At 57.7% G+C, this 26,124-nt stretch overlaps 5 protein-coding genes across 14 annotated transcripts in view; 4 read left to right on the plus strand and 1 right to left on the minus strand.

Moving 5' to 3' along the window:
• The first annotated feature begins 1,370 nt into the window (after window positions 1-1,370).
• DPH2 (diphthamide biosynthesis 2) lies at window positions 1,371-5,252 on the plus strand. 3 transcript variants are annotated; one of them, XM_037499379.2, is made up of 6 exons: window positions 1,371-1,730; window positions 1,923-2,035; window positions 2,283-2,506; window positions 2,700-3,383; window positions 3,466-3,642; window positions 3,721-5,252. In XM_037499379.2, exons 1-6 carry the CDS (start codon window positions 1,584-1,586, stop codon window positions 3,843-3,845), a joined length of 1,470 nt encoding a protein of 489 aa, XP_037355276.1. In that variant the 5' UTR covers window positions 1,371-1,583; the 3' UTR covers window positions 3,846-5,252. The 3 variants fall into 3 exon arrangements, with proteins under 3 accessions (XP_037355276.1, XP_054546920.1, XP_037355277.1); XM_054690945.1 differs by lacking the exon at window positions 2,700-3,383 and having other exon boundaries at window positions 1,373-1,730; XM_037499380.2 differs by lacking the exons at window positions 1,371-1,730; window positions 2,283-2,506 and having other exon boundaries at window positions 1,957-2,035.
• A 1,003-nt stretch (window positions 5,253-6,255) lies between these two features.
• On the plus strand, window positions 6,256-9,499 carry ATP6V0B (ATPase H+ transporting V0 subunit b). Its single transcript, XM_037499381.2, has 8 exons — window positions 6,256-6,426; window positions 7,135-7,183; window positions 7,372-7,455; window positions 7,582-7,659; window positions 7,858-7,927; window positions 8,036-8,087; window positions 8,289-8,479; window positions 9,202-9,499. Exons 1-8 carry the CDS (start codon window positions 6,360-6,362, stop codon window positions 9,226-9,228), a joined length of 618 nt encoding a protein of 205 aa, XP_037355278.1. The 5' UTR covers window positions 6,256-6,359; the 3' UTR covers window positions 9,229-9,499.
• Window positions 9,500-10,948: 1,449 nt separating this feature from the next.
• Window positions 10,949-19,923, plus strand: B4GALT2 (beta-1,4-galactosyltransferase 2). Its single transcript, XM_037499609.2, has 7 exons — window positions 10,949-11,217; window positions 12,278-12,633; window positions 12,839-13,074; window positions 15,895-16,085; window positions 16,238-16,360; window positions 16,475-16,579; window positions 19,051-19,923. The coding sequence occupies exons 1-7, from the start codon at window positions 11,183-11,185 to the stop codon at window positions 19,199-19,201; spliced, it is 1,197 nt and encodes a 398-aa protein (XP_037355506.1). The 5' UTR covers window positions 10,949-11,182; the 3' UTR covers window positions 19,202-19,923.
• A 439-nt stretch (window positions 19,924-20,362) lies between these two features.
• On the plus strand, window positions 20,363-24,117 carry CCDC24 (coiled-coil domain containing 24). Of its 4 annotated transcripts, none has more exons than XM_037498313.2 (9): window positions 20,363-20,477; window positions 20,586-20,758; window positions 20,970-21,157; window positions 21,293-21,409; window positions 22,110-22,235; window positions 22,727-22,781; window positions 23,190-23,259; window positions 23,367-23,445; window positions 23,531-23,804. In XM_037498313.2, the coding sequence occupies exons 2-9, from the start codon at window positions 20,633-20,635 to the stop codon at window positions 23,763-23,765; spliced, it is 996 nt and encodes a 331-aa protein (XP_037354210.1). In that variant the 5' UTR covers window positions 20,363-20,477; window positions 20,586-20,632; the 3' UTR covers window positions 23,766-23,804. The 4 variants fall into 4 exon arrangements, with proteins under 4 accessions (XP_037354210.1, XP_037354211.1, XP_037354208.1 ...); XM_037498314.2 differs by having other exon boundaries at window positions 20,364-20,477; window positions 20,982-21,157; XM_037498311.2 differs by having other exon boundaries at window positions 20,384-20,477; window positions 23,351-23,445; window positions 23,531-24,117.
• Window positions 24,000-26,124, minus strand: part of SLC6A9 (solute carrier family 6 member 9) — a 48,210-nt gene continuing 46,085 nt past the window's right edge. For all 5 annotated transcript variants that reach the window (XM_054690983.1, XM_037498307.2, XM_037498309.1 and 2 more), the window contains 2 exons: window positions 25,446-25,616; window positions 24,000-25,318 (listed from right to left, as the gene is read on the minus strand). In XM_054690983.1, the coding sequence (XP_054546958.1) occupies window positions 25,124-25,318; window positions 25,446-25,616 (366 nt within the window). In that variant the 3' untranslated portion in view covers window positions 24,000-25,123. The remainder of the gene's footprint in view (window positions 25,319-25,445; window positions 25,617-26,124) is intronic.

The following is a 26,124-nucleotide window of genomic DNA, read 5'->3' on the forward strand; positions in this document are numbered from 1 at the left end:
AGGAAGAGGACGGTGCTACCTAGTGTTGTCTGTGAACCCGTAGCTCCCCACCTCTGTGGTACCTGACCAGCACAGGATGGTCGGGGCCTGGTCAGGACCAGGGACAGCGCCCCTCCTGCAGTTGCTCTCCTCCCTTAGTGTGATTCCCTTCCTTTCTGTTCTTCCTCCATAGCTGCACTGGACTGGCTCCCACGCACCCCAGTCTTCCCCTTAGTAAGAGCTGAAGCAGGAGTGGGCGCTCCTCACTTCCATCCGTGTGCGTCCATGACTCTCCTTGGAGATGATAGGAAAATTAGTTGCTGCCACGTTAGTTCCACTGTTTCCATCCTGTTTTTCCCCAGTCTTTGCACAAATTCTGTGTCCTATGTTTTCCCTCCTTGTTCAATCTCTTCCCATGACAACCAACATCATCCCGCTCTCATCAGTCATCTGAGGTCACCCTGTTCCCCTTCTCCTACTCCTCCTTAGTCTCATTCTCACCTTGTTGATTTCCCACTTCTGGGTATGTGGCGATGGGTCACATACTTTTAGTCTTCCTATATGGTGTCCCCAGATGGCTTCCCCACTCCTGTAACTAAATGTAACATATAAGCTAGGAGAAGGAAGGTCCTAGAGCCCAACTTCTGATATCAGACAATATCTTCTGTTACTGATTTTCCACTGACTTGCTGTGTCTCCTTAGCTGTTTAACCTCTTTGAACCTGTTTCCTGAACTGTAAAATGGGCAATTCTTACTTCAAAGACTGTAAACTACTCTAAGAGCATGGCGGCTGGTCAACAGTCAGTGCTCAGTGTTTGCCTGATTGAGCAGATTGCTTGTGAGGATAATGGTGAATGTTCCAGTACATGTGATATGCAAATCTTAGATCTAAATTGATGTCACCCAGCAATCCTATTAGGAGTACTATTGTTAGGACTCCAGTTTGGAGATGAGGAAATGGTCGTGGCGACCTTAGGTGACTTTCCTAAGATTCTCAGCAAGTACTCAAGTGACTGAGCTTAATATTCATACCCAGGCAATTTGGCACCTGAATTAAAAATTACATAAAGCTACCTGCCAGATGATAAGAATGCGCATGAAGTCCTTAACAGTATCCAGCGGAGAGGAGCTGCTCAAACTGGAGTACCTTTCTGGGTGTCAGGGCTTCTGAGAACGCTCTTGGTGGTGCGGTGAATCGAAGAACCTCCTGGGGGTGGGGGTGGGGGCTGGGGAAACTACAACACCCAAAAGCCTTCGCGCCTTCCTGAGGCATTTCCGGTCGGGCTCCGGCAGACCATTGGTCCTCTGGAAGACTTGTCGAGGATTGGAGGGCGAGAGTGTTGTGCTGGTTTGGGATTGGCTAGGTTGCCACCGGCCACGCCTCAAAGGCCCGGAAGTACTCTTGCCAGCAGGCTCGTGGGTGGCGGAAAAACACGGGTTTGGTTTCGTGCTCCTCTGGCCCGCCGGCCTTGGACTGCCCAGCCGGCTTCGGACCGCGCTTCGGAGCCCGCTCGGACCCGTTGAGGGCAGCTTTGGAGCAGCCGGGACCTGCGGCTAGCCGAGGGCGTCCCTTCTGTTTCCCGCCCCCCCCAATCAGCGCCTCATGGAGTCCACGTTCAGCAGCCCCGCGGAGGCGGCGATGCAGCGGGAGGCGGGCGCCGCGGGGCTGCCCACCCCTCTCGCAGACCTGGACCAAGTGTACGAGCTGGAGCGAGTCGCTGTATTCGTGCGCGACCTGGGCTGTCAACGGGTGAGGGCAGGTTAGGGAGGGTTGGCCCACCTTCCTAGGCCTCCCAGGGGGACTCCCAAATTCTCCCAAGGAGAATTTGGGGAGGGCTGAGTTGGACGAGGGCCTTGAAGGTTATGTGGCGACTCCCGGAAGGCTTTCCTGAAGAGGCTCTCCGTGGGGGAGTGTCCCTGACTCCGTGGCTTCTACGTATAGGTAGCCTTGCAGTTCCCTGATCAGCTCCTGGGCGATGCTGGGACCGTGGCTGCACGACTGGAGGAGATCACGGGGTCGAAGATGTTCATTCTGGGGGACACGGCTTATGGCAGGTGTGAACTTGAGCTTGAGGGTGGAGGGTGGCATAAGTCGAGGGGTCCAGGGCTCATGGTGTTTCCCCTCTCTGATGGTATCTGTCCCCAATCCATTTGTTCTTTCTCATGATGACGCCTTTCCTGATAACTAGCTCCGTTAATGGACTGTCTTTTTATAACATCATTTTCTTCACTGACCATATTTGCCATTGATGACAGTAACTCTTGAGGAGAACCTCTCTCATTGGTGGTATTTCCTTTGCAGCTGCTGTGTGGACGTGCTGGGTGCTGAGCAAGCTGGAGTTCAGGCCCTCGTGCATTTTGGCCCTGCCTGCTTAAGTCCTCCAGCCCGTCCACTCCCTGTGGCCTTCGTCCTTGGTCAGCGTTCTGTGGCCTTGGAGCTCTGCGCCAAGGCCTTTGAGGCCCAGAACCCAGACCCCACTGCCCCTGTGGTGCTGCTGAGTGAGCCGGCCTGCGCCCATGCCCTGGGTGAGGGGTTTTGCCTGTGCATGCTGGAAGGGTGGACCAATTGTGCCCTAATTTCCCCATTCTGGTACACTGGCATAGAGCTCTTGTAACGGGCTTGAGTCTAGTCTTTGCATTTGGTTCATAGTTGGTCTCTTGGGGACGGAGGGACTCCTGCCTTGCAACTTTCAAAGCTGACACCACCTCCTTCTTCCAGAGGCCTTGGCCACTCTCCTGCGTCCACAGTACCAGGACCTGCTTGTCTCCAGCCCAGCTCTTCCCCTGCCAGTGGGCTCCCTCAATCCAGAGCCTGAGCCCCTGGAGCGTTTTGGACGTCGCTTCCCACTGGCTCCAGGGAGGCGTCTGGAAGAGTATGGGGCCTTCTATGTGGGGGGCTCTGAGGCCAGCCCTGACCCTGACCTCACCCCTGACCTGATCCAGCTGCTCTTGGGCTGGGCACCAGGCCAACCCTTCTCTTCATGCTGCCCAGACACAGGGCGGGCTCAGGATGAGGGGGCCCGAGCTGGGCGCCTAAGAGCACGTAGACACTATCTTGTGGAGAAGGCCAGAGATGCCCGTGTGGTTGGGCTGCTGGCAGGCACATTAGGTGTGGCCCGACACCGTGAGGCACTGGCACACTTGCAGAAGCTGACTCAGGCTGCTGGCAAACGTAGCTATGTGTTGGCCCTGGGGCGGCCCACACCTGCCAAACTTGCTAACTTTCCTGAGGTGGATGTCTTTGTGCTGTTAGCCTGTCCTCTGGGTGCCCTAGCCCCCCAGTCTTCTGGTGGCTTCTTCCGGCCTGTACTGGCACCCTGTGAGCTGGAAGCTGCCTGCAACCCTGCCTGGCCACCTCCAGGCCTGGCTCCCTACCTCACACATTATGCCGACTTACTGCCTGGTGAGTTGGGGGCCACTGCCTGAACCCAGAACGCTAGGGATGTGGAATTGGGACCAGCATGGATCCTTTTTCTCCCTCTCAGGTTCTCCCTTCCATGTGCCCTTGCCGCCACCTGACTCAGAACTGTGGGACACCCCAGATGTGTCGCTCATTACTGGGGAGCTCCGACCCCCACCTGCCTGGAAGCCATTAAAGGATCCTGGATGCTCAGCCCTGACCCAGAGACCTCAGCTGGAAATGATTGAGAGCAGCCCTGCAGGTAAATGTGCAAACTCTACTCCCAGCTAATTCTCCCCCCAAATTCAGCCTACTTAGTCTCAACTCCCTTTCTTGGCAGCCTCATTCCTTAGTTCCCGGAGCTGGCAAGGGCTGCAACCCTGCCTGGGTCAGACGCCAGTGATAGGAGCTGTGAGAGGAAGACGGGGGATTGCCATCGCCTATGAGGATGAAGGAAGCAGCTGATACCATGTAGGGGCAGAGACACAGGTGGACTTAGAATCACTGCTAAGACCTTTAGTGTCCCCTGCACCAACTTCACTCCTCTGCCAGGATCCTTGAAGGAGCCTGGATGAAGGGAGGGCAGGCAGCCCTTCACTGAGGATAGGATCCAGCTCTGTGCTGTCCTGGCACTGGCACAAAGCTGTGCTTAGTGAATGCCTGTTATTTGAGTGATGGAGATTGACTTGGATCTTTCTTGAAGCCACTTGGGCCCGTCTGTCTTCCTGGGAGCAGCCCGAGCCCCTGGCCAGTTACAGTTCCTGATGTGCAATTAAGGGTCTGTCCTTTGAAAGGCAGGTTCTAGAAGGTCTTGACCATAGTTTCTCAACCTTGGTATTATTGACATTTGGGGCCAAATGATTCTTTGTTATGAGGGGCTGTCCTGTGCATATGTACTAGATGCCAATATTATACTCCTCCCCAGTCATGATAACCAAAAATGTTTCCAGACATTGACAATGTTCTCTGTGGAGACAAAATTGCCCCCATTTGGAACCATTGGTCTAGACCTGTTATCCTGTGTAGTAGCCACAAGATACATGTGGCTCTTTTTAAATAAATTTACACTAAGATTGAAAACTCAGTTTCTCAGCCACACTAGTCACATTTCAGTGCTCAAACAGCCACATGAAGGGCAGCGCAGCTGTCAGACATGTCCATCTCAGAAAGTTCTGTTGGAATAGTGTTGGTCTACACTGACTTTGATTTGTTCTCAGGGAGATCACAGAAAACTTGAATAAACCAGAGACTTTTTCTCCTTTGTTTCTTTTTATTCATCAAACACTGCAGGTCCTGCACAGATTCTCTAGATGGAGAGCTGAGTTATATTTGACAGGATTTTTGTCCTCACAGTGAATTTGGGTAGAGGGACAGTTAAATAGGCAATTACCATTCAGTGCAACAGTATTCTCTGAGAGGGGGGACACCCACAGGGGCAGTTGGAGTCCAGAGGTGGTTTGGGGGGATGATACCTAAACTTAATCTCTTGAGAAAAATTGGCAGGAGAAAAGAAGTGAAAAGGATATCTGAGCAAAGGGCACATCAGCATGGTGGGTACTGGAAGCAAAGTGGAGTTGATGGACCCTGAAGATCAGAAGGGGTGAAGTGAAATGATCACCTCATCCTGCCCCACATTTACTAAGAATGTTGACATAATGGCATTGTCCAAGCTGTTGAAGAAGCAGGTGAACAGGGGAGATGTGGCCTCTGCCCTCAAGGAGTGCCCAGGCTACAGGCAAAGGTAGATCTATAAACTGACCATAGTAACTGGGACAAGGTAGGCACCAGTCATGTATTCTGTAAATATGTATTGAGGACCCACTGTGTGCCAGGCACTGGAAATGCAGCACTGAAAAATTCTTTTTATGTTGGGTGGGTGGGGAGGCCAGGGGAGTAGAATATAATACTTAGTATGTCAAATGGTCATAAGTAAATATTACGAAGAAATGTAGCTGGGAAGGGATGTAGGGGTGAGGGAGTGCAATATTAAACGGGGTGGTCAAGGAAGGCCCTTTGAAGGAGGTGAGCAAAGACCTAAAAGGAAGTTGTAAGTGAATCAATTAGAAGCAGAGGGAGCAAGTACAAGGGCAGTGTGGTGGGGACAGGGCTGGTATGTTCAGGAAAGTTCAAGGAGGTCAGTGCAGTTGGAGAGACAGTGGGGGAGTATTCGATAAAGTCAGGTAAGGGGCATGGGAAGCCACATCAGTAGAGGCCAATGTAAGTACTTGGGATTTTATTCCCAATGAAGTGGAACCCAGGGAGCATTTTAGAAGGGAATGACGTGATGTTGAAGTTTCTTAAGGCACGCCACCCCAGGTAGGGGAGGCTTCTTGGAAGAATAGTTTCTAAAGACTGATAAGGGTTAGGGGCCTCCCTGGTGGCACAAGGGGTTAAGCAATGAAGCAATCCGCAGCCTCTCACCCCCTCCCTCGCACTTCTGACCTGTAACCCAGTTCTTGTATGTGTAAATAAGTAAATCTTAAAAAAAAAAAAGACTGATAGGGGTTAGCCGGGTATGGGGTGAGCACGAAGCCCGCTTCAGGCAGAGGAAACAGCATAAGCAAAGTGAAGAGCATCACACCCTCCTGGGACTGGGTAGGGCTGCATGCCAGGCTCGGGTTTTACACCCGAGCAGAACTAGGGGGCCAAAGCGGGGTGGGTGCCGGGGCTGAGAAGCAGCGCCCCCGGAGAGGGCAGAGCTGGAGGTGGGCAGAAGCCCGCCGCAGCCGCTTCCGAGGCGCGGGACTACAACCACCACAATCCCCAGCGCCTGCGGTTCCCGCGACGCCCTTCTGGACCCGCAGCGACGCAACGACCCAGCGCCGGACCTGGCGTGAGGTCACGTGAGGGCGCGCGTCACGTGGGTGGTCAGGTGACGCTGCGGGGCGGGCGGACAGACTGCGGGGCGGACAGTGGACGCCGGGACGCCGTGTTAGGTCTGGCCCCCACCGCCCGGGACCCCCCGCCGTCGTCGCCACCATGACGGGGCTAGCGCTGCTGTACTCCGGGGTCTTCGTGGCCTTCTGGGCCTGCATGGTCGTCGTGGGTGAGGCCGGGCCCTGGCGGGCGGGGTCACCAACCCTACCGAGGTGGGGTCCGAGCGGGGAAAGTGAGGTCTGGGAATTAATGGCTCCCAGCGCGGGCTCTGTACCCTGGTCTCCGGGGCTTGCCTCAGGCCTTTTCGGGCCTCTAATCCCCCGAGACCTAGATTTCCAGCTGCATGCGGGGGGGGGGGTGGCGTAGGTGGGACCTGCGGGAGTAGCCCTCGTCCCATTCTGTCGCTGCAGTCGCACACCTTGGTCTCTCAGCTCTCCTCCTGCCCTTGCTCCTGACCGACCTCCTTGGGTCACGGACAGGCCGCTTCAGTTCCTCTTTTCCCGGTCGTTTTGCCCTCCCCCCACCCACAGCTTGTTGGGTAAACAGCGACTCGGACTGGGCTGGCGGGATCTGGTGGGGCCGGGCCCGAGCTCTTGTCCCCTTCAGGGTATTTAGGCCGGGGTGGCTGCTAGCCGAGGGGCTTGCTCTGGGAGGACGTGTCACTGAGGGAGATGTTACTGAGGGAGTGGCAGAAAATGGAGGCCTGAGCAGAGGGATCTGGACAGCTGTGCTTTCACGTGGGGGCCGGCCTGAGGACTCTCCCTTGAACGAAGTGTATATGGGAAAGTGGCCCATCAGCTGGGGAGCAAGTTCTTGTCTAAGTTAGGGAGTTTCTCTAGAGAGCAACTGCTAACCTTTTTTTCTCTCATTGCTGCAGGAATCTGCTACACCATTTTTGACTTGGGCTTCCGCTTTGATGTGGCATGGTAAGGGAGGGCTGGGAGAGGATTCCCTTAGGAACTGCCTCCCTGTGGCCTTGGTACTTCTTTGGGAGATATGAAGTCTGTTTCGCCATCTAGAACTGGTGGGGCTGGAGAGAGGTGGGGATGGGGGTTGGGGCTGTCCCCACTTTTCCACCAGGGCTGAATTGCTTTCCTCCCTCTCTCCACCTCAGGTTCCTGACGGAAACCTCCCCCTTCATGTGGTCGAACCTGGGCATTGGCCTAGCTATCTCTCTGTCCGTGGTTGGGGCAGCATGGTGAGTGGATGGTGGAACCAAGGGGGGGGACTGAATCATAGCAGGTGGTGTCATTGGGTCCTTAGTCATCTGGGGGGCAGGGTCAAGCTTGGGCTCTGCCATTCAGTTTCTTGTCCGTTCTAACAGGGGCATCTATATTACGGGCTCATCCATCATTGGGGGAGGGGTGAAGGCCCCTAGGATCAAGACCAAGAATCTGGTCAGGTAAGTATAGAGCCCTTGGAAGGTTGTCAGAACCACCTGTGTTGGGAACTGCCTGTATGTTTCACCTGACATGACTTGCTGTTCCTGACCACCTTCATTGGGGTTGGGGGATGTCAGTGAGGGTAAGGAGTGCTTGAGAGGAAGCTTGGTTTTTTAACTCTTTTTCTTTCCACCCTATTCCTTTACTTCAACCACCAGCATCATCTTCTGTGAGGCTGTGGCCATCTATGGCATCATCATGGCAATTGTCATTAGCAACATGGCTGAGGTATGGAAGGCGAGGGTGGGGTATATATAGTCCAGCATGTTACATATATTGATTTATTGATGTTGGGTGGTAGGAGGTAGTTTTTAATTACTTTTCTGTTTCCCCTAGCCTTTCACTGCCACTGACCCCCAGGCCATTGGCCATCGAAACTACCATGCAGGTAGGTAGATGTGTGAAGACAAAGAGCTGGGGCTTCACACCTACTCCCCCTCCCACACCCCAGCTTAGTTTTCTCATTGTGATATTCTCTCGTCTACTTGGGCCAGCTCTGCAGAGCTCAGAGGTGTTTGACCCCATCAGTTCATGTTGTTCTCCTCTCACTACCTGGATTGGCCTCAGCATTCCCTTTCCATTCCCCCAGGCTACTCCATGTTTGGGGCTGGCCTCACAGTGGGCTTGTCTAACCTCTTCTGTGGAGTCTGTGTGGGCATCGTGGGCAGTGGAGCCGCCCTGGCTGACGCACAGAACCCCAGCCTCTTTGTGAAGATTCTCATCGTGGAGATCTTTGGCAGCGCCATCGGCCTCTTTGGGGTCATCGTTGCAATCCTTCAGGTGCTCAATCTCCCTGGGATCCTCTTGTCCCCAACCCAGCCTTACCCTCCTTCCTAAGGATCCACAGTATTCTCTATCATAACCATAGAATCCCTGACCAGCTTCCACTACCTCATTCCCATCTTCTGGTTTTCCCCTTTTGAAACTTTCATTTTTGTCTCCAATCTGGTATCACTGCACTGTCTCATTTTTTTTTCTCTCTGTTGCTTTGTGTCTGTGTATCTTTATTTAGTCTTTCCCTTTATGTTCTGTCTCATACTCTGTTTTTCTGTTTATATGTTGTCTCAACTGGGTTGGGATCTCGTCTTTGTCCGTATCAGTCTGTCTTGGTGTGTTTGGGCTTCTCAGGGCCTGTGTGTGTATTTGTTCTGTCAGTAGGACAGCATGTCTGATTCATGTCTGACAGTGTGTGTTTCTGGCTAAGAATCAGCTGAGGGTCTGAGTGTGACTGTGGGTGCCTGCCTATGTTCAGGTTGGCTCCTGGTGACTGGCACTGTCCATATGCCACTTCCCTCCATCTCTCTGTCCCACAGCATAATTCTGTGGTTGTTCAACTGTCCCTGTTCATCTGTGCCTATCATAGCATGTCCACTGTGGTCCAGTAACCTCTCTGTTGTGGTCTGTCCATCCAGCCATTGGGTTTGCTAGGTGTGGTTTTCTGTCATTTGTTACCGTTTTATCTGTTTCTCTGTTCCTACCTGGTTTTTCTTGTTCTTTTGCAGACCTCCAGAGTGAAGATGGGTGACTAGATGATCTGTGTGGGTGGGGCCGTGCCCTACTCTTATTTATTTGTGGTTTCCCCAGGACAGCTGGAGCTGTGCCATTTAGCCTGTCAGGGGGGCTTGGTGTTCAGGGCCCTCCCTGGACTCAGTCTTTGCTGCCTGTTGACTTGGAGGCACTGCCTGGCTGGATCCTCATTGTGGAAAGTGGGCCCCTGATGATTGTGCAGCTGTATCCCACCTCCACCCCCAGCTCATCTTCCCAGTGTTTGTGAAATAAACATGGTATTTGTCTGGGTCAGTGCTACTTCTGTTGCCCTCTTCACCTCCTTTCAGAGGCCAGTAAGCCTGCTGGCCTCAACCTCATGCCAGCCTCTTGGCAACTTTCTGACACACACTGTCTCTTCTCTGGACAGAGCTCCCTCCTGGGTGGGGAGGTAATGATACTGTAGTGCTGATCATCTTTGTTGAAGGGAGAGGAGTCTAGGGGTGTGGGCCCAGGTATTTGTTGGAGGTGGGGAGGGATCCTCCTAGCCACACCTACTTGCCACAGGACCTTCAGGCAGCCATAGTGCACATCCTGTGGGGCTTGGAGCCTGTTCATTTGCCTCTGCTTATCCCAGCGCCATCCCCTTCCAGTAACTAGTTTGATTCCTGGGGTTCCCATGGCCCTGTCCAGCTCTTCCCACTCCTGTCCAGTCTTTTCCCCAACCTTCTATTAGTCTAGAAGGTCCTGCCACTCCAGCTCCCTGCCACGTATTTCTGCCGCAACCTTTAAGGGTCCTGCCCCACTAGCAGCCCTCTCAGCTGGTTGCCGGCCGCTGACCAGCCTTAATGATGCTCTGGCTGCCCGAGCTGACGAATCCATCACCAGTCTGCCCGTCTTCGGGCCCCTTGGCTGGGTTCGCGCGTCAACCCAGACCCCCCTGCCCCGTATTGTGACCCACCTCGAATCCAACGCCTTAGATAAGCCGCACTTTCTTGTCCGCCCGCCCGGTCCTGTGCCACCTCTGTCCCCTCGCCGCTGTGTCTGGCCGCTGGCTGGGGCGGCTTCGGAGGCGCGCAGCGGGTGCGGGCGCGCTGGAGGCGGGGGCCGCGGGAGCGCGCGCGCGGGCGCGCCGGCCTGGCCTGCCCCTCCGAGGCGCCGTAGCGCGGGAGGGAGGCGGCCGCACTGTGGTCCGCCTGTCCGCGGGTCTGTGGGTCTGCCCGGCCGCCCGGCCCCGCCCTGCCCCCCGGGGCGGCTCGGCTCCATGGCCCGCGGCGGCGGCGGGAGGCGGCCGGGGGCCGCGGGGGCCATTGACCGGGCGGCGGGAGGCGGCGGGGCCCGGCCATGGGGGACGGAGCGGTCCGCAGCCGCCGGAGCCCGGAACCCAGCCAGAACCGGAGCGGCGCCCCCTGCTGAGCCCCGAGCGCCGGGTGAGAGAGGGGCGCGCGCGGCTCCCAGCCCAGGGCCCCTAGATTCCAGAGCCGCCCCGAGAGGGGCGCCCCGAGCGCGGCCCCGAGATCCCCGCCCAGGACCGGGTGAGAGTCGTTGGAGTCGTTGGCCGCTACCCCCGGCCTGGCGTTACCCCACCCCACCCCCATCATTCGGCTTCCCCCCTCCCCGCCCCACAGCCCCGCCGCGGGCTCCTCCACCCGCCCCCGGCCAGCTTCCCTTATTGTCCTCGCTCGCCCCGGCCTCGTGGCGCCGGGAGGCGCTCCACTCACGTTTCCCCTTGGCCTCAGCCCCCCGCCCCACATCCACTCCCCCAATCCACGCCCCCCCCACCCCCGATCCACACCCACCCGCTCTGTGCTGCCTCCCCCGTCCCGGGGTGCCACGTGTTCAGGCCACTGACCCCTTTCAGCCCTGCCCAAAAGCATCTCGCAGCCTGGCCCCTCGCAGCCTGGCGGTCAGCCTGACCCAGAACCCCTGCCCCGAGGGAGAGGAGGGGATATTTGCACGTGGGTCCAGCTGTTGTGAGTGGCCCGGGAGCCTGTATGTATGGCTGTGCAAGTCCAGGACCAGCGGCTTTGTTTGTGAGTGTGTCACTCTGTGCTCTGCTGTCAGCCGGGTGTGTCTGACTATATGTAGCTTTCTCTGTGTCTGAGTGTGGGTGAAGGTAGCTGGGATAAGGGAGTGGGGCTTGCGGGGCGGTACTGTGTATCTGTGAGTGAGACTCACCCAGCTCCTTGAAGCACTGCCAGAAGTGCTGCCCTGTTGGAACCACAGCTGGGGCCCCTTTCCTGCCATGCGGAGTGCTGCACTCTGTCTCCAGGGGCCCACTCTGGGAGTCAGAACCAGCCGTGCTGGGCAGGCCCCAGAGAGTAAATCCCTGTCACTGAGGTCTTTAGAGAGAGGTGTCCCCTGCCCCACCCTGTATTCCCTGCCCCACCCTGTATTCCCTGCCCCATCCTGTATTTTAACCTCTTACTCCAGAGGGAGTAAGAGGGATCCCATAAACTTCTAGGCTGTATTTGGACCATCTATGGTTTGGGGCACCTGGATGCTGAGGGCCACTTCCCAGTCTGGCCTGAGCTGGCCTGTCTGACCAAACCACTACCCAGCATGCTCCTGGGAGGACTTCAATGAAGTCTCGAGTATGGGTGCTCCTGCGTGGCATGTACTGAGTGGATGGTGTTCCCCTCACCCCCGCAAGCCACGGGTCCTGCCCAGGGGTCTGTTCTTGGAGCGCAGGTGCATGTGCGAGTCTGTAGGGAAACATATTTCTGTGTTTAGGTATGAATAGTGTTATCCGAGGTCACCTGGCCACATTCCTGGGAACCTATAACTGTGTGTAAAGCTGTGCAGCAGTGGTGTGAGGGTGTGAGGCTGTGCCTATGTGTGGGTGTGTGTCGTTGAGGACAAAAAAATGTCAGTTTACTGCTTAGGTGAGTGAAGATATGTGAGTACTGAGTTGCCAGGGATTGTGTCTGTGTAGATTTCCAGGTAGAATGTGAGTCCCTGAATGTCGGTCAGTGGGAGCACGTCAGCGTGAGGATGCGGGTCTGTGAGCGTGAGCAGTAGGCAGGATGTGGGTGGGTAGCCTTGGCCAACTAACCCTGACCTGCTGGGCTTTTCTCTCCTTTCCCTGCTCAGGCCGGCAGCCGGATGCCCGGGCCCATTGGGCGGGCCGGCGGCCGCCTGCGGGATGAGCAGACTGCTGGGGGGGACGCTGGAGCGCGTCTGCAAGGCTGTGCTCCTCCTCTGCTTGCTGCACTTCCTCGTGGCCGTCATCCTCTACTTTGACGTCTACGCTCAGCACCTGGCCTTCTTCAGCCGCTTCAGTGCCCGTGGCCCTGCCCGTGCCCTGCACCCAGCTGCCAGCAGCAGCTCCAACTGCTCTCGGCCCAACGCCACTGCCCCCAGCTCCGGGCAGCCCGAGGCCCCCAGTGCCCGGCCTGGCCCCACGGCTCCTGCCCTGCCACCCTGTCCTGACTTACCGCCTGGCCTTGGTGAGCCCACGGGGTAGGGCCTCCCTGTGGGGTGGGCAGAGTGGCTCTTGCGGAACTGAGACTTGACCCATGGGAGTACCAGGGGTCCGTGTCTGTTGTGAGAAGGCTATTCCTGGAGTTTCCTTACCCGCCCCAGGCTGAGGGAGAGGGCTGGTGTCCCTGGATTGTGACGAAGGCCTGATGCCTGCCACCATCTTACCTGCAGTGGGCCGACTGCTGATTGAGTTCACCTCACCCATGCCACTGGAGCGGGTGCAGCGGGAGAACCCCGGCGTGCTCCTGGGCGGCCGCTACACACCACCCGACTGCATCCCAGCCCAGACTGTGGCAGTCATCATCCCCTTTCGACACCGGGAGCACCACCTACGCTACTGGCTCCATTATCTGCACCCCATCCTGAGGCGACAGCGGCTGCGCTACGGCATCTACGTCATCAACCAGGTGCACTGCCTGTGGATCCCAGGGGGGCCCATGTGCACATGGGCATGTGTGTAGAGTTGAGGCATCCGTGGGTTCTTGTCTGCCTATGGTTGTGTGGATGCAGGCTGTGTGTATCGGCACGCATACAGGTGGGCTGGGGTGTGTGGCCAGGGCTGTGTGGACGTGCGGATGTTGGCAGCACACTGGTGGGAGGATGCTTAGTGTCAGGAAGGATGAGCCCGTTGTCTGTCCTTGGCAGGCCCCAGCTCATGGTGGTAGAGGCCTGGGGTGTGCGGGCTCTGACAAGATAGTGAGCACCCAAGGACAGGGAGAATTAGAGCTGGAGAGAGGGTGACGTCTACCTCAGGTCAGGTGCTGGCCACAGCTGAGGTGCAGGGACTTGGCTCAGTGTGAGAGCCTGCGGTGGGCTGACTAGAGCTGGCCGCTGGGGCTGGAAAGGATCTGACACGGGTCCTCCGCACAGAGGACTCTCAGACTTGGACATGCGTTCCTACAGACTCCAGTATGGTGGTGCATGACAGGGCAGTCCCTGGGCAGCGCTGGGGTTGGGACGCGATCGTTGAGATGGGTCCTGAGATCAGAGGACCTGGAGGAACCAGGGCCCGGCAGGAGAACTGCTCTCCCATGTTCAAGAACTGTTGGCTGGAGTGGGCAGGACAAGGAGGAGGAGGTGATAGAAGCCAAATCAAGAAGGCCTGAGGAGGCACATTAAGTGGTTGAATAACTGCCTGAAAGTGGGGAGATCTGAACTAAAAGCAGCAGGGCAGCATGGGGGTGGGGGCTTTAAGGAGGTAGTAACAGGTATGTTTGCGGATTAGAAACCTGGCTGTGAGTGCATGTGGAGAAGGGGCTGGAAGCAGGGAGCAGAGGCAGGGTGGCCAGTGGGGAGAAGCTGTGATGTTGGGAGAGATGTGAAGATGCAGGCGTGGTGGGAAGTAGTTGTGGGGATGAGGGAGAAATGTGAGGCGAGTTGTGGAGAGTAAGGGGAGAGATGCCAGGACACCTCGAGGGGTTCTGTCTTGGCTGCTTGCAGAGTACGTGTCTGCTCCTCTGAGCGAGATGGGGACGTGACTGTGACTCGGAATTGTTTTTTGCCCCTGATGAGTCTGAGTGGCTGGGAAGTGGGAAGTGTTGGACAAATAAGTGAATGCCGAGTGAGGTGGGCAGTGAAGAGGGGGGTTGGGAGCCACCCCTATGTGCATGGTCCTGTCCAGCCTGGCCAGGGAGGAGAAAGCCGGCACGGCAGGGGCCATGGAGAGAGGGAGGAGAGAGAACAGAGGCTGCGAAGGTTGGCCCAAAGGGTTGGAGGGCATCCTGGAGAGTGTGGTGTCCAGAAGCCCTGGAATAAGTGTCCAGAAGGAAGCATGGCAGCTGCGTAGCACTGCCGGGGGAGTGAGGAAGGACGAGGACCAAGAAGCGTCCAGTGGATTTAGCAACAAGGTGGGCCTAGTAAGAGCCATTTCAGGGGCAGGGTGGGGGCGGAAGCAGATTGCAGTGGGTTGAAGAAGGAATCAGATTTGTCAAAATGGAAATAGCCAAATGGAGACAACTCTTTTTTACAAAAAATCTTTGCTGAGGAGGGAAGACAAAAGGTAGGGTGGTGGCGAGAGGGAGGTTTTGTTTTTGTTTTTCAAATGGACGAGAATTGAGCATGTTGATGTGGGAGAAACCTAGGGCTCCTGGCTGGTGAGGGGCTAGAAAGAGTGCTGTTGAGCCAGAGAAAATGGACGTCGCTCGGAGGGCAGGTGGGGGAGAAACGGGCCGGGGAAGGGGAGGAGAGCGCACAGGCCTAGGCATTCGGGGTCAGCAGAGCAGCGTGGCTGGTGGAGGGGCAGGTCCTCTATTCCTCTGCTTGCAGGCGGGCCCACTCACACACCTCCCGCCCCAGGAACCTCTCCGGCTCCGGCCTGGAGATCACGGCTCAGGGCAGGCACTCCGGGACTTGCTCCTACTGTGGAATTCTGCTCTGGCCGGAATTTGGCAGTTGGGCCTACACGACCAGGAGCCCAGCCTCAAGGAGTCCTGGCCCTGCAGCCCCATTTCTCAGGGGACCCCAGGCACCTAGGCCAGAACTGCCTATGGACCCTGTGTTTGTCTTTTTTGGGGGGGCTTGAGGGTTGGACAGTGAATGTAGCTCTGTCCTGTTTTGGCCTCAGAGACGGCCCAGGGAGAGGCCGTGGGCTGGTGATGCAGAGGAGCAGGAGGGCCAGTGCCCGAGGCCCAGCGCTGCGTCTGTGACTCCTGCATCTCAGGCATGCTCTTTCGTGGCATTCGTGGTTCGCCTCGCTTAGTGACAGTGTGCTCAGTAGGAATAGGGGCCAGGGCTGCTGATCTCTAGGACCCCCACTAGCACGGAGAAGGCACAAAGGAGAGGGCCACAGGGTGTATTTGAATGAACGGGTGAGAGCGAGAGATCTGAATCACAGTCTGAGTGTACACTGGCCTACTGAGGCACACGGGAGGGAATGCACAGCTATGCTGGGTGGGGAAACATCTCCAGGCGTGAGTGTGACAAGCTGAGGAGGAACTGCTAACACCAATGCCGAGAGGCAAGAACAAACCTGGCATATTCTGGGGCTGCAGAGGAATGTAGTGGTGCTGGGTCTTGGGGGCAGTGGGCAGTGGCCAGAGAGGAGCCAATCATGAAAGACCTTGGGAGGCCAGGTCCAGGCAGAGAATCTGGATTGCTGGTGAGAATCTGGGGGAGCTGTAGTGAGGGTGTAGTGAGGGTAGCCCCTGGGGACTGCTCTGGACAGTGGTGTAGTGCAGGTGCCTCTGGTCACAGGGCTAGAGCTGACCTGTGCTCCTCCCCGCCCCCAGCATGGTGAGGACACCTTCAACCGGGCCAAGCTACTTAATGTGGGTTTCCTAGAAGCTCTCAAGGAGGACGCCGCCTACGACTGCTTCATCTTCAGCGACGTGGACCTGGTCCCCATGGATGACCGCAACCTGTACCGCTGCGGTGACCAGCCCCGCCACTTTGCCATTGCCATGGACAAGTTTGGCTTTCGGTGAGGGCCCCCTTAGCACCCATCCCTGCCTCTGCACCACACCTGTCCCCCCACACCTTACCCCTGTGGTTCACTCACCCCCACCCCATCCCTGGTCCTCCATCTGGTGTCCCCGCAGGACCCACTCTGATGCCTGGCCTCCTTTTCCATAGGCTGCCATATGCTGGCTACTTTGGAGGTGTGTCGGGCCTGAGTAAAGCCCAGTTTCTGAGAATCAATGGCTTCCCCAACGAGTACTGGGGCTGGGGCGGTGAGGATGACGACATCTTCAACCGGTGAGTAGGGACCGTGTGGGAGTAGAATGGGGGCCTGTGAGGGTGTGGCACAGACTGGGTGGGGCTCCTTGCCCTTCCTGGTGCCTGCTCCAGTCCGTCTGTCCCCGTCCCCAGGATCTCCCTGACTGGGATGAAGATCTCGCGCCCAGACATCCGCATAGGCCGCTACCGCATGATCAAGCACGACCGGGACAAGCATAACGAGCCCAATCCTCAGAGGTGACCCCCAGTACCCTTCGCCCCCAGTGTCCCTAACCTAACCCCTGACTCCTTAGAGGTGACTTCCCAGTGCCACTAATCCCCAGAGGAGGTCCCAAGGCCACTGGCCCTCAGCTCTTGGAGATGACTCCAGCGTCCCCAATCCCTGTGCCCCTACCCCCAGCTTAGCCTCACCCGACATCTCATCCCTAGCCTGATTCCTGGGGGTAACTAATTTAAAGGAAAGGGCTCCAGTTGTTAGCGAGTGGATTGAGTTTCTACTGATGCCCTCATAGACCTCTCATGTGCTGGACCACTTAGCGTTGGAGAGAACAGACTCCAGGCGCAGCTCCAGGCCTGGGAAGAAGGGAGACAGTGCTGACTTCTCTGGGGTTGGAGTAGACTGAGTCTCTGAGGAGATGGCAATATTTGGTGACCGGGAATGCTGGCTGGGAATAGTCACCAAGGGCATGTGAAATGTAAACAGGGCTGCTGGCATTGCTCTTACCCTGTCTGGTGCCAAACCTTTTGGGGAGGGGGGACTCAGAGCATTCATCCTCAGTCCTGGTTATGCCACATGAAGCTCTTTCTAGGGAGGGGTCAGCAGCTACAGCACCAGGTGATCAGGGCAAGGTGCTCCCCGGGCAGAAAAGGGAGTGGTCGTAGGAAGCCTCTTGGAGGAGGTGGGAATCACCTGGGGTTTGTGAAGAGTCAGTCGTTCAACAAACATTTGTCACGTGCCCACTTTGGGCACAGTGCTATATTCACCAGGCTATGGAGGAGGCCAGTTTGGATAAAAGAAATAGTGTTTGTAAGAGTCTGGTATGTGAGCATGCACGGTTGTGCTAAGAGTCTGAGCACTTTGGTAGTAAAATCTCTGAAGGCTGGGGTCAATGCTGGGTGTTAGAGTTCTCAAATGCCAGGTTGGGAACATCACTTTGTTCTGGGGGCACTGGGGGGGTCACAGAAGGACTTTAAGCAGGGAAAAGGTAGGCTCAGATTTGTGTTTGGAGGGATCATCCTTTGGGTTTGAAGACGAAGGCCTGGCAGAGATGCTGGGTGGAGCAGGAGGGAAGCCAACTGGGCCTAAAGGAATTGACAGGGCCTGGGGGTGTGCTGGGGTGAGGACCTAGGGAGCTGCTGTGCCCCCAGCTTGGACAGATAGACTATAAGGTTTCTCTGCCCTGAGCCAGCGTGAGAGTAGCTACATGGGCTACCCTGCTGATGTAGGGTGGTGGTTTGGCAGAAGCATGAAGCCACACCAGGAGCACCAGGAACGGAGGAAAAAGCAGCTGAGTTAAAGACCCATGTGAGCAGGGGAGGGGCCTGCAGGCTGGCATCTAGAGAGTGCTCAGCGCTGGATGGCTCAGGGGAGGATGATCCAAACAATTGGGGCATAAGGGTGGGAGCGGAGCTCTGGAAGCACATACCACCAGCCTAGGTCTGTCTGAACAGTGGCATGCTAGTGCCGTCATCAATTAGTGATGTGTGCCTTGGGTGGGGAAGTAGCAGGAGGGTCAGAAATTTCAAATTTCCGGCTTAAGGAACTCTATGGATGGTGGTTCCATCTACCTGCTTCTTTACCTCAAAGCTAGGCGTTCTCCTGGATTCTTTCCTTTGCCCCATGTGTCCAAACTATCTAGTTATGTTAGTGCCACCCCCAAAATATATCTGAGCCCATCCACTTTTCACCTGATGACTGCGGTGGCCTTTCACGGGTTTCCCCACTTACAGTGTATGCCCCTGCCCCCTCCCTCCCCCACACTGGGCTAAAAATCCCTCAGTGTTTTCTCACTCCCTGAATAAAAATAAGAACTGCTTACTCTGACTTACAGAGCCCTGCCCATACATGCTCTAACCCCCGAGCTGATCTTACTCTGTTTTTTCCCTTGGCCCATGAAGCTCTGGCTTAGTGTGCAGCCCTGGTTTAAGGTCAGCTTGTGCTGGTACCTCTGCCTGGATTGCTCTTCCCCTGCTGTCAGCTTCATGCCACGGACTCACCCTATCCCATGGCCAGCATGGTCTCCCTTTACCCTTAGAGGTTTCTCCTCTCTCTTCCTGACCTCCCTAGTGAAGAATGACCTTGCTGGCACAGGAGGCCTCCTCGATAGAAGGTGAAGGAGTGACTGAAGGATGTGGAATACGGATGATGGATTTAGGGGGTAAAAATGATGCATCTGATAGAGGACATCGTGTTTGAGGTGCCATGGGACAGACACCGATGTCTGGGTCTGAGGCTCAGAATGGTCTGAGCCGAGAGATTTGTGAGGTGTCACAATCCTGTTTGCTGACTAAAGAGGGGTGAGCTCTTTGTTTTGAGGGCAGGTGCAAGAGTCAGAGGGTTCTAGGTAGGTGGGGGGGGGGTGGCAGGAGTGGCAAAGAAAACCATGTCATCCTTGGAAGATGCCCGGATGGCTTGAGGCTTGGTCCCAGAGATCCCGTATTGATTTTGGTGGTTAGCCCTGATCTGGACCCACTTCCATCCTGTCTAGGTTTACCAAGATTCAAAACACGAAGCTGACCATGAAACGAGACGGCATCGGCTCAGTACGCTACCAGGTCTTGGAGGTGTCTCGGCAACCACTTTTCACCAACATCACGGTGGACATTGGGCGGCCCCCGTCGTGGCCCCCTCGGGGCTAACACTCATGGACAAAGGCTCCTGTTGCCAAGGATTGCCTGCCAGAGGACTGACCTACAGCCTGGCTGGTGACTGCTCTTTGGGGGAACCCCCCCAGGACCAAGACTGTAGGCTCTGTTTTCCAAGGATCTTTGATAGGCCCCTCAGCTGCACCTGGAAGTTTCAGAACCTACTTTGGGGGGCTTGCGTCCTGGGCAGGCCTCTCAAGTGTGACCCTCTCTGGGGTCAGCCCTCCTACCTGCCCCTCCCTCCCCAGTCCAACCTCCCTCACCTTCAGGGTTGGGCCAGCCCCTGCACTGCCTCACCGAGTGGCCTGGGCTAGGTCACTCCACCTCTCTGTGCCTCAGTTTCCCCCCTTGAGTCCCCTAGGGCCTGGAAGGGTGGGAAGTCATAACTAGGGGGCAGTGTCTCTTCCAGGGGGAATTCTCAGACCTAGGGATCCCCCACGCTCCCAGGGGAGGGGAAACCTTTTTCATTCAGCATTGTAGGGGGCAAATTCTGGTGTGCCCCTTACTGAGGAGCAGCCCCAGGAGGGGACCAGAGGGGGTGCTGTGTTGCTGCCTGGGATCTTGGGGTTGGGGTTTGCATGGGGGGGCAGGTGAAGCTTGGATCAGTCTGTTTCTGCCTCCCTGTCTCAGAGAAAAGGCAGTAGCCCCGGGGCTGGCTGGTATTTGTACATTGCACAGAAACTTGTGTGGGTGCTTTAGTAAAAAACGTGAATGGAGCAGCCCCCGTGTGTGTCTGGGGATGGGAATCTGGGTCCCTGAGCCCAGGTCTCTGACTGCGTGGTGGAAGGGCGTCTGACCTACCAGCCGGGGTCTGTCCTGACTGCCAGGCCCCCCAAGCGCAGCGGCGGGCACGGGGCTTCTTGTACCCGGCCGCTGACCTACCGGTCAGAAGAGGCAACGGAGTAATAAGCCCAGTGCACTCGGGTGTCTCTTCCCGGCCCCGAGGCCAAGTGGTGGCCGGGCCAGAGCCCAAGAGCCTTGGGCCGGGGTTCCGTGAATGGTTCGGATTCCCCGCGAGCCGGCGCCGCCCTCCCGACCTGGAATGCGGGGCGGGGCCTGGGGGGGCGGCGCGGTCTCCCGGGTGACGGCGCGCGGGCCGGGCCGGGCCGGGCCCCTGGTTCCCACCGCCCGGCTCCCGGGGGCCGTGACCCGGACCCGCGGCCCCCGAGAGCCTCCCAGGAGCCGGGCCGGAGGGGGCGCCAGGCTTCGGCGGCTCTGGACCGTGTGAATTCTGCCGAGGGGCTTGGGAGAGGCCGGCGAGGGCGACGAGGTGGGGCGTGGCCGGTGAAACCGGGGCGGGCGGGGCGCGCGGGTCGGGCCCGACGCTGGGGACCCGCGGGCTCCGGGGGGTTCAGCGCCTCGACCCGCCGTCCCGCAGCTCCGAGCCTGGTGCCTGGTGACGGCGCAGGGCAGCGCGGGCAGGCCATGCCCCGGGACGCCCCGTCGCTGTGGGAGCTGGTGGAGGAGCATGTTCCGCTCCCAGAGCGGCTCGAAGTGAAGCGGATTCTGGGGGAGACCACGGTGGAACTGAGTCGGGAGCTGCGGGCAGAGGTGGGGCATGGGAAGGTGGGCTACACCCCCCGGACAGCCCTACGATGCGGGAGACTTCCCCGCGCCCTCTGCGGCCCAGCCCAGCAACCGCCCGGGTCTTCCCCGGCCTCACTGTCCGCCCAGCCCCCTCCATTCTGACTCGGAACTGCCCCTCACGGCCCCAGCTCCCCTCACTCCTTACTCTTCCCTCCGCAGTCGCAAGGTGTCCCAGTTCTCATTGCAGGTGGCGACGCTGCGGTCATTGCTTCAGGAGACTCGGGCCTCCCACACCCAGAGCTCCCGCCCCACCTCCGACCCCTGGTCCCTCCTGGCACCTCCGCCTCTCCTAAGGGACTTAGTGCGCCAGGAACTCCGGCAGCTGCTCCAGGGTCTCCACCAGAAGGCCATCTGCGAGGGCAGGTGGGAACCCCAGACCTGGGGTTGGGTCCCTTCCTCATAACTCAAATGGGCCTGACTTGCACCGGACAAGCGCCCCGTTTGTCCTGTGGCTCCCTGGAAGGATGCCTGAGCTTCCCTCTTGTGCACCGAACACAGGGACACAACCCAGGCTTGGGTCCAGTACAGCCCCAGTGTCCTGCACTTTGCCTTGGAGGCGCCCAGGTGGGATGTGCCAGAACAGGAGATACTCCCGATGAAAACTGGTGAATCCAGGTAAAGTGGTGGCAGGAGAAAAGGGTTCTGCCCTTGCTTGGCAGAAGGCCACACCAACTGGTGGGCCCGTCCCAGCTCCGTGGAGGAGCTCCTGGCTGGGGGCTGGACCTTCTGCAGCCATTTGTGGTAGGAATCAGTCCATGAGGACTGCAGGAGCCCAGGGGACACCTGCCCGGCCTAAGGGCTGGCAAGGCTTCCTGGAGAAAGCGACAGGTTTGAGCTGGGTTTTGGAGATGAGGAACAGATTTCCAGCCAGATGAGAGATTTGCAGGAAGAAGATCACCATATGCAAGCATCTGTGGGAAAAGTAGCCTGTTCACTGGTCAGTGTTGTTCCTTGGGCCTGGAGAACAGAAGTGAGGGCTCGGCTAGAGAGGCGGGGAGAGCTGAGGGTAGAGGGAGCAGGTGGTATTCACATCCGGGGACTGAATGAGGTCAGTGAGCAGGTGCATGTTCCTAAGTGGATGGTAGCAACGCTTCTCCAGTTCTCACACATCCCTGCGAGGTAGATGATGTCCCCATTTTGCAGATGAGGGAAGTAAAATTCAGAAGGGATCGCTGATTGGCCACACCCAAGCGTGTGGCAGAACCCCTCTGCACACCCAGGCTCCAGCACTCTTCCTCTTGGCACAATGTTGTGTTACAAAGTTTGTGGGGAAAGCCACAGACTTGTCTAGGAGGAGGGCCTTTGTGTTCTGAAGGCATGGGGGAGGCGACGCGAGGAGAGTGATGGCCACTTCAGCTGACAGCAGCCATCTCAGGGACCTCAGCACCATGAAGGACCAACTGAACGTGTCTGACATTGACCAAGTTGCCGGGCACCTGCGGTGAGGCCCCTGAGTGTATTTTCGGGGCAGCGGGGTGGCGCTGGGGTGGAATCTTGGAGTCTGGCACTGTGGGAGGAGACAGGAGACCTGGGGGCAGACCTGTGAGGGTAAGGCTAAGAGGGCAGGGCCTTCAGGGCTGCTAAGGTTGCTGCCAAGAAAGGAGCTGAGTACAGATGCCACCAGGGAGGAGCTTTATCCTGATGGGGGTGGGGGCAGGAGGGAGACCTCAGAATCAGCCCAGTGCGGTAGTGCAGAGGGAGACTGGTCTCTGCCCAGGTGGGTGCCTGGATGCCGTGACCTGGGCAAGGAGAAGTTATATCCTGCCCAGGAGGAGGATGGCAGGACTGGAAGGCTGTGCTGGGGCGGCGGAGGCTGGGGGGCCTGGAGAGGGTGCCCAGTGAGGCTGCTGTGCATTTGGAGCTGTGCGGAGGCCTCAGCTGAGACTCTGTTCTGTGGCACTGGCTCTGGGTGCCACACCCCTTGTGTCCCAGGGGCCTCCTGGAGGAGGAGTGTCGCACCTTGGAGAGGGAGATCCCGGTCCTGCAGGTGAGCTGCACCCCAGGCCTCCCCTCAGTGCCTTTCTGCTGCATGTGGGCGCACCTGCCTCTAACCTGGTATGAGACCCCCACACACGTTTGTGTACATGCGTGTAAAGCTTGTGAGCCCTGTGTGTCATGTGCAAGCCTCATGTGTGAGCCCTAGAAGTGTGAGGTTTTATGCTGAGCCCTTATGTCCAGATTAACCTGCTGGATCTCACCTCCTTCCCTTCTCTTAGCCCAGGCTACTTTTCCAAACTCAGCTTTTCAGGGGGACTGCCCAGGGGCTGCCCTGAGGTGGTTATGGTAAGGGGACCACATGGGCTGGTTCCTGGGCCCTGCCCTGGGGATCTGGCCTCTGCATCCTGCCCTGCCCCACCCCTCCCCAACTGGGGCACTAAGCCAGCTCCCTCTGCAGCGCTGCCTGGAGGAGGAGTACACGGGGCCACCCCAGTCCTCTGAGGCAACCGTAGAGCCCACCCTGGCAGGTGAGGACCTTGGGCAAGCCCTAGAACACTCAGCCTTCTGCTCCCCACCCCAACTTGCTCATACCTAGCAGAGCTGGGTGCTGTGTCTTAGAAACTGCCTTCTTCAGAGCTAAAGGAGCAGAAGGCAGCCATGCAACAGGAGCTGCAGGCGCCTCTGATGCCATCCCGCATGTCCCCCAGCCACAGGTAAGCCAAGGCAGGTGGACAGAGGTGGACAGAGCAGGCAGAGGAGCAGTCCAAAGCCCCCTCACATCAACTCCTTTGTGTCCAGGTGGCAGCCGTCCGGGCCCAGCCAGAGCCTCAGACCCTTGCCCTGTCTCCGTGGGACTGCGGGAGTTTGGGCTGGGCCACTCCAGGGCCACCTGCCCGCTCCTCCTCTGGAGAGCTGCCCCCGCCCCAGAGGCCCATCTGCCACCTGCCGCTGGGGACGGAGGCTTCAGTGCAGCCCCAGGACAAGGCCAACTTCTACTCCAATGTCCAGTGTCGTGCCCCAGGCCCCAAGCTGAGGGGCTGGCCATGGAGCAGTCTCCAATTTCTGCCGGAACTCACCCCATCTGCTGCTGCCCTCTCAGCTGCTATGGCCCAGCCCCCTCATATCCAGCCTTGGGTGGATTCTCACCGGGACTCCAAGACTCATTGTATCAGGCCCTCACCCCAGCCCCAAGCCCAGCTTCTGGCCAGACCATCAAAGCCTGTGGCCTTTCTCCTCCCAGGCCTCCACAAAGACCTGGCAGGCAGAGGTCTCATCCCAGCCCTGACTCTTGTCCCCCTGGGGGATTCAGACAAAGCACAGCAGCAGCTCAGAGACAGGAATAGAAATTTCATTAAAATCTATGGACTTTAAAATCCTAGTGGTGCACGGGTGGTGCGGGTGGGTGGTGCACCGTTATTGCTACAGAGGATTAGAGGCGGCTTGGTCAGGGCTGTCACTGCACAGAGGGGCACAGAGGATAGACAAACAGACACTGCAGGGCTCGGGAGAGGGATGGGGCACGCGGGCTGGGGCCATTTGGCACATGAATAAGGTCAGCCCAATTTGGGAAGACTGGGCCTTTAGCCTGGTGGAGGGAGGGCAAGGTTGGGTCATGTGGAGTCCCCTCCCCAGGGCTCTGGGTGCAAGCCTCCTGTGAGCAGCACCCCACCCCTGTGCTCCCCTCCCTGCCCCCAAACTAGCGCTTTGGGCAGGCTACTGGATCATGGGCCTCTATTGCTAGGCCTGACAGCCAGGGCTAGAATGAGGTGCAGAGACCCCAAGCCACCAAATAAGGTGCAGGCAGGCCTGGAAGACAGATGGAGCCCAAGGCTGGTGACAAGGGAGTGGCAACCACAGATAATACAGTTTTTACAAAAATAATTACACAGACAAACAGGGCTGGGCAGCACAGCCTGACAGTAACACGACACACCCTCCAGCCTCTGAGTGGGAAGATCCAAATTTGCCTGGGCAGAGGCTGGGACCTGCTTTAAGGGCAGGAACACTGGTCAAGGGGCTGGAGGCCCAGGATGGGGACAGGTGGGGGGCCCATCCAGACCCTCAGCTCGGGGCAGAGTGTGGGGGCATCACAGGTCATGTAAAGCCCCGCAGGCCTCTGGGGACCTGACCCAGTCCCCTCCAAAGTGCTTTGGGACCCCCATCAGCCCTCCCGTCATCCATACCACCCCCAGCTGCCATCTTGACATCCAAAGGACCTGTAAACACTGGGGACACGAGCACGAATGACCGAGCTAGCAGTGGTGGCCAAGGTGACAGCAGCCGCCCCGGCTAGGGCGTGACAAGGGCAGGTGGTGACACCTGTCCACTGCCTCCCCAGTCTCTGTGGTGGGAGCACGGGGTGGGGCTGGGATGCTCCCCTGGCGACTGTGCTCATATCCGGGAGTCCTGCAGACGGTTGGAGCCATTACTGCCCACGATGGGGATCTGGGCCTTGTCCGGGTGCAGTGGCTGGACCTCAAGCCCATCTTCAGGAGAGGGTGGCATGGTGGGGGCATAGCGCCCAGTCCGGTGTTCCAGGAGGGCAGGGCCCCAGTCTCTGCTTGGCTTTGTGGCATTTTTCAAACGCTGCAAAAAAGGTAGATACGTGGGTGGGTGGGTGGAGGTCGGTCGTGCACGTTAGAAGAGCAGCCCTTAAGCCCCACCCAGCCTCCCTCCCCATTTCACCTGGCTGCCTCCTGGCCCCACCCCTCACCTGGAGGAGGGTGTCCCCATCTGTGCGGCAGAGCTGGAACAAGGCATAGAGTGGGATACAGATGACCGAGGACAGTGCCATGAGGAAGCCGATGGCCACGGCCCAGCCTGGGTATTGGTAGTGGTTGTAGGTGATTGGCCGGTACTGAATCACGGTGAAGATGAGGATGAACTGCAGAGGGTGGGGGCAGGAGTGAGTGTGAGGCCTGCCAGCCCTGCCAGCCCTCAGGTTGTCCCTCCTATCAGCACCCCTTCCCTTCTTCTCCAGTTCCCCAAAAGAGAAAGGCATTTTGAGAAAGGCAGGGGAATGCCAAGGTTTGGGCAGAAGAAGCAGATGGAAGCAGGGGTCTGGGCCATGGTGGTCAGAAGGGCACTGTGGAAGGGAGAGGTCTGTCTTCACCACAGTCCTGAGCCACCAGGGCACTGCCCAGCTGCTGTCACATGTGGAAGTTAGGCACCTGACTTGCAGTGACTTGCAGTGACTTGCAGTGGCTCTCTGTTACCTCGTGAAGCAAGGTCACTACCCTAGTCTCAAGGCTTTCAGCACCCTACCGAGCTTTCTGGCACTGTTACCCCTGTTTCAATGTCTCAGCTACAGCTATTGTTTTCTACCCTTTATATTTATTCTGGAGAATCTTCCACATGTTCCTCTATCAAACCCTATGCAAATGCCACCTCCT

This window comes from Talpa occidentalis, unplaced genomic scaffold (genome assembly GCF_014898055.3).
Source record: "Talpa occidentalis isolate TD23 unplaced genomic scaffold, MPIMG_talOcc4v2.1 talOcc4.9, whole genome shotgun sequence".
Classification (NCBI taxonomy): Eukaryota; Metazoa; Chordata; class Mammalia; order Eulipotyphla; family Talpidae; genus Talpa; species Talpa occidentalis.

What these genes read in the sequence shown, in the direction of transcription:
- DPH2 (XM_037499379.2), top strand. Translation starts at nt 1,584, where the DNA reads ATGGAGTCCACGTTCAGCAGCCCCGCGGAGGCGGCGATGCAGCGGGAG. An exon ending in GCGACCTGGGCTGTCAACGG is followed by an intron (nt 1,731 to 1,922) that starts GTGAGGGCAGGT and finishes TTCTACGTATAG; the next exon opens with GTAGCCTTGCAGTTCCCTGA. An exon ending in GGGGACACGGCTTATGGCAG is followed by an intron (nt 2,036 to 2,282) that starts GTGTGAACTTGA and finishes TTTCCTTTGCAG; the next exon opens with CTGCTGTGTGGACGTGCTGG.
- CCDC24 (XM_037498311.2), top strand. Translation starts at nt 20,633, where the DNA reads ATGCCCCGGGACGCCCCGTCGCTGTGGGAGCTGGTGGAGGAGCATGTT. An exon ending in CAAGTTGCCGGGCACCTGCG is followed by an intron (nt 22,236 to 22,726) that starts GTGAGGCCCCTG and finishes CTTGTGTCCCAG; the next exon opens with GGGCCTCCTGGAGGAGGAGT. An exon ending in CGTAGAGCCCACCCTGGCAG is followed by an intron (nt 23,260 to 23,350) that starts GTGAGGACCTTG and finishes GCTGTGTCTTAG; the next exon opens with AAACTGCCTTCTTCAGAGCT.
- B4GALT2 (XM_037499609.2), top strand. Translation starts at nt 11,183, where the DNA reads ATGGCTGTGCAAGTCCAGGACCAGCGGCTTTGTTT. An exon ending in CAGGACCAGCGGCTTTGTTT is followed by an intron (nt 11,218 to 12,277) that starts GTGAGTGTGTCA and finishes TTCCCTGCTCAG; the next exon opens with GCCGGCAGCCGGATGCCCGG. An exon ending in ATGGACAAGTTTGGCTTTCG is followed by an intron (nt 16,086 to 16,237) that starts GTGAGGGCCCCC and finishes CCTTTTCCATAG; the next exon opens with GCTGCCATATGCTGGCTACT.
- ATP6V0B (XM_037499381.2), top strand. Translation starts at nt 6,360, where the DNA reads ATGACGGGGCTAGCGCTGCTGTACTCCGGGGTCTTCGTGGCCTTCTGG. An exon ending in TCATTAGCAACATGGCTGAG is followed by an intron (nt 7,928 to 8,035) that starts GTATGGAAGGCG and finishes TGTTTCCCCTAG; the next exon opens with CCTTTCACTGCCACTGACCC. An exon ending in CCATCGAAACTACCATGCAG is followed by an intron (nt 8,088 to 8,288) that starts GTAGGTAGATGT and finishes CCATTCCCCCAG; the next exon opens with GCTACTCCATGTTTGGGGCT.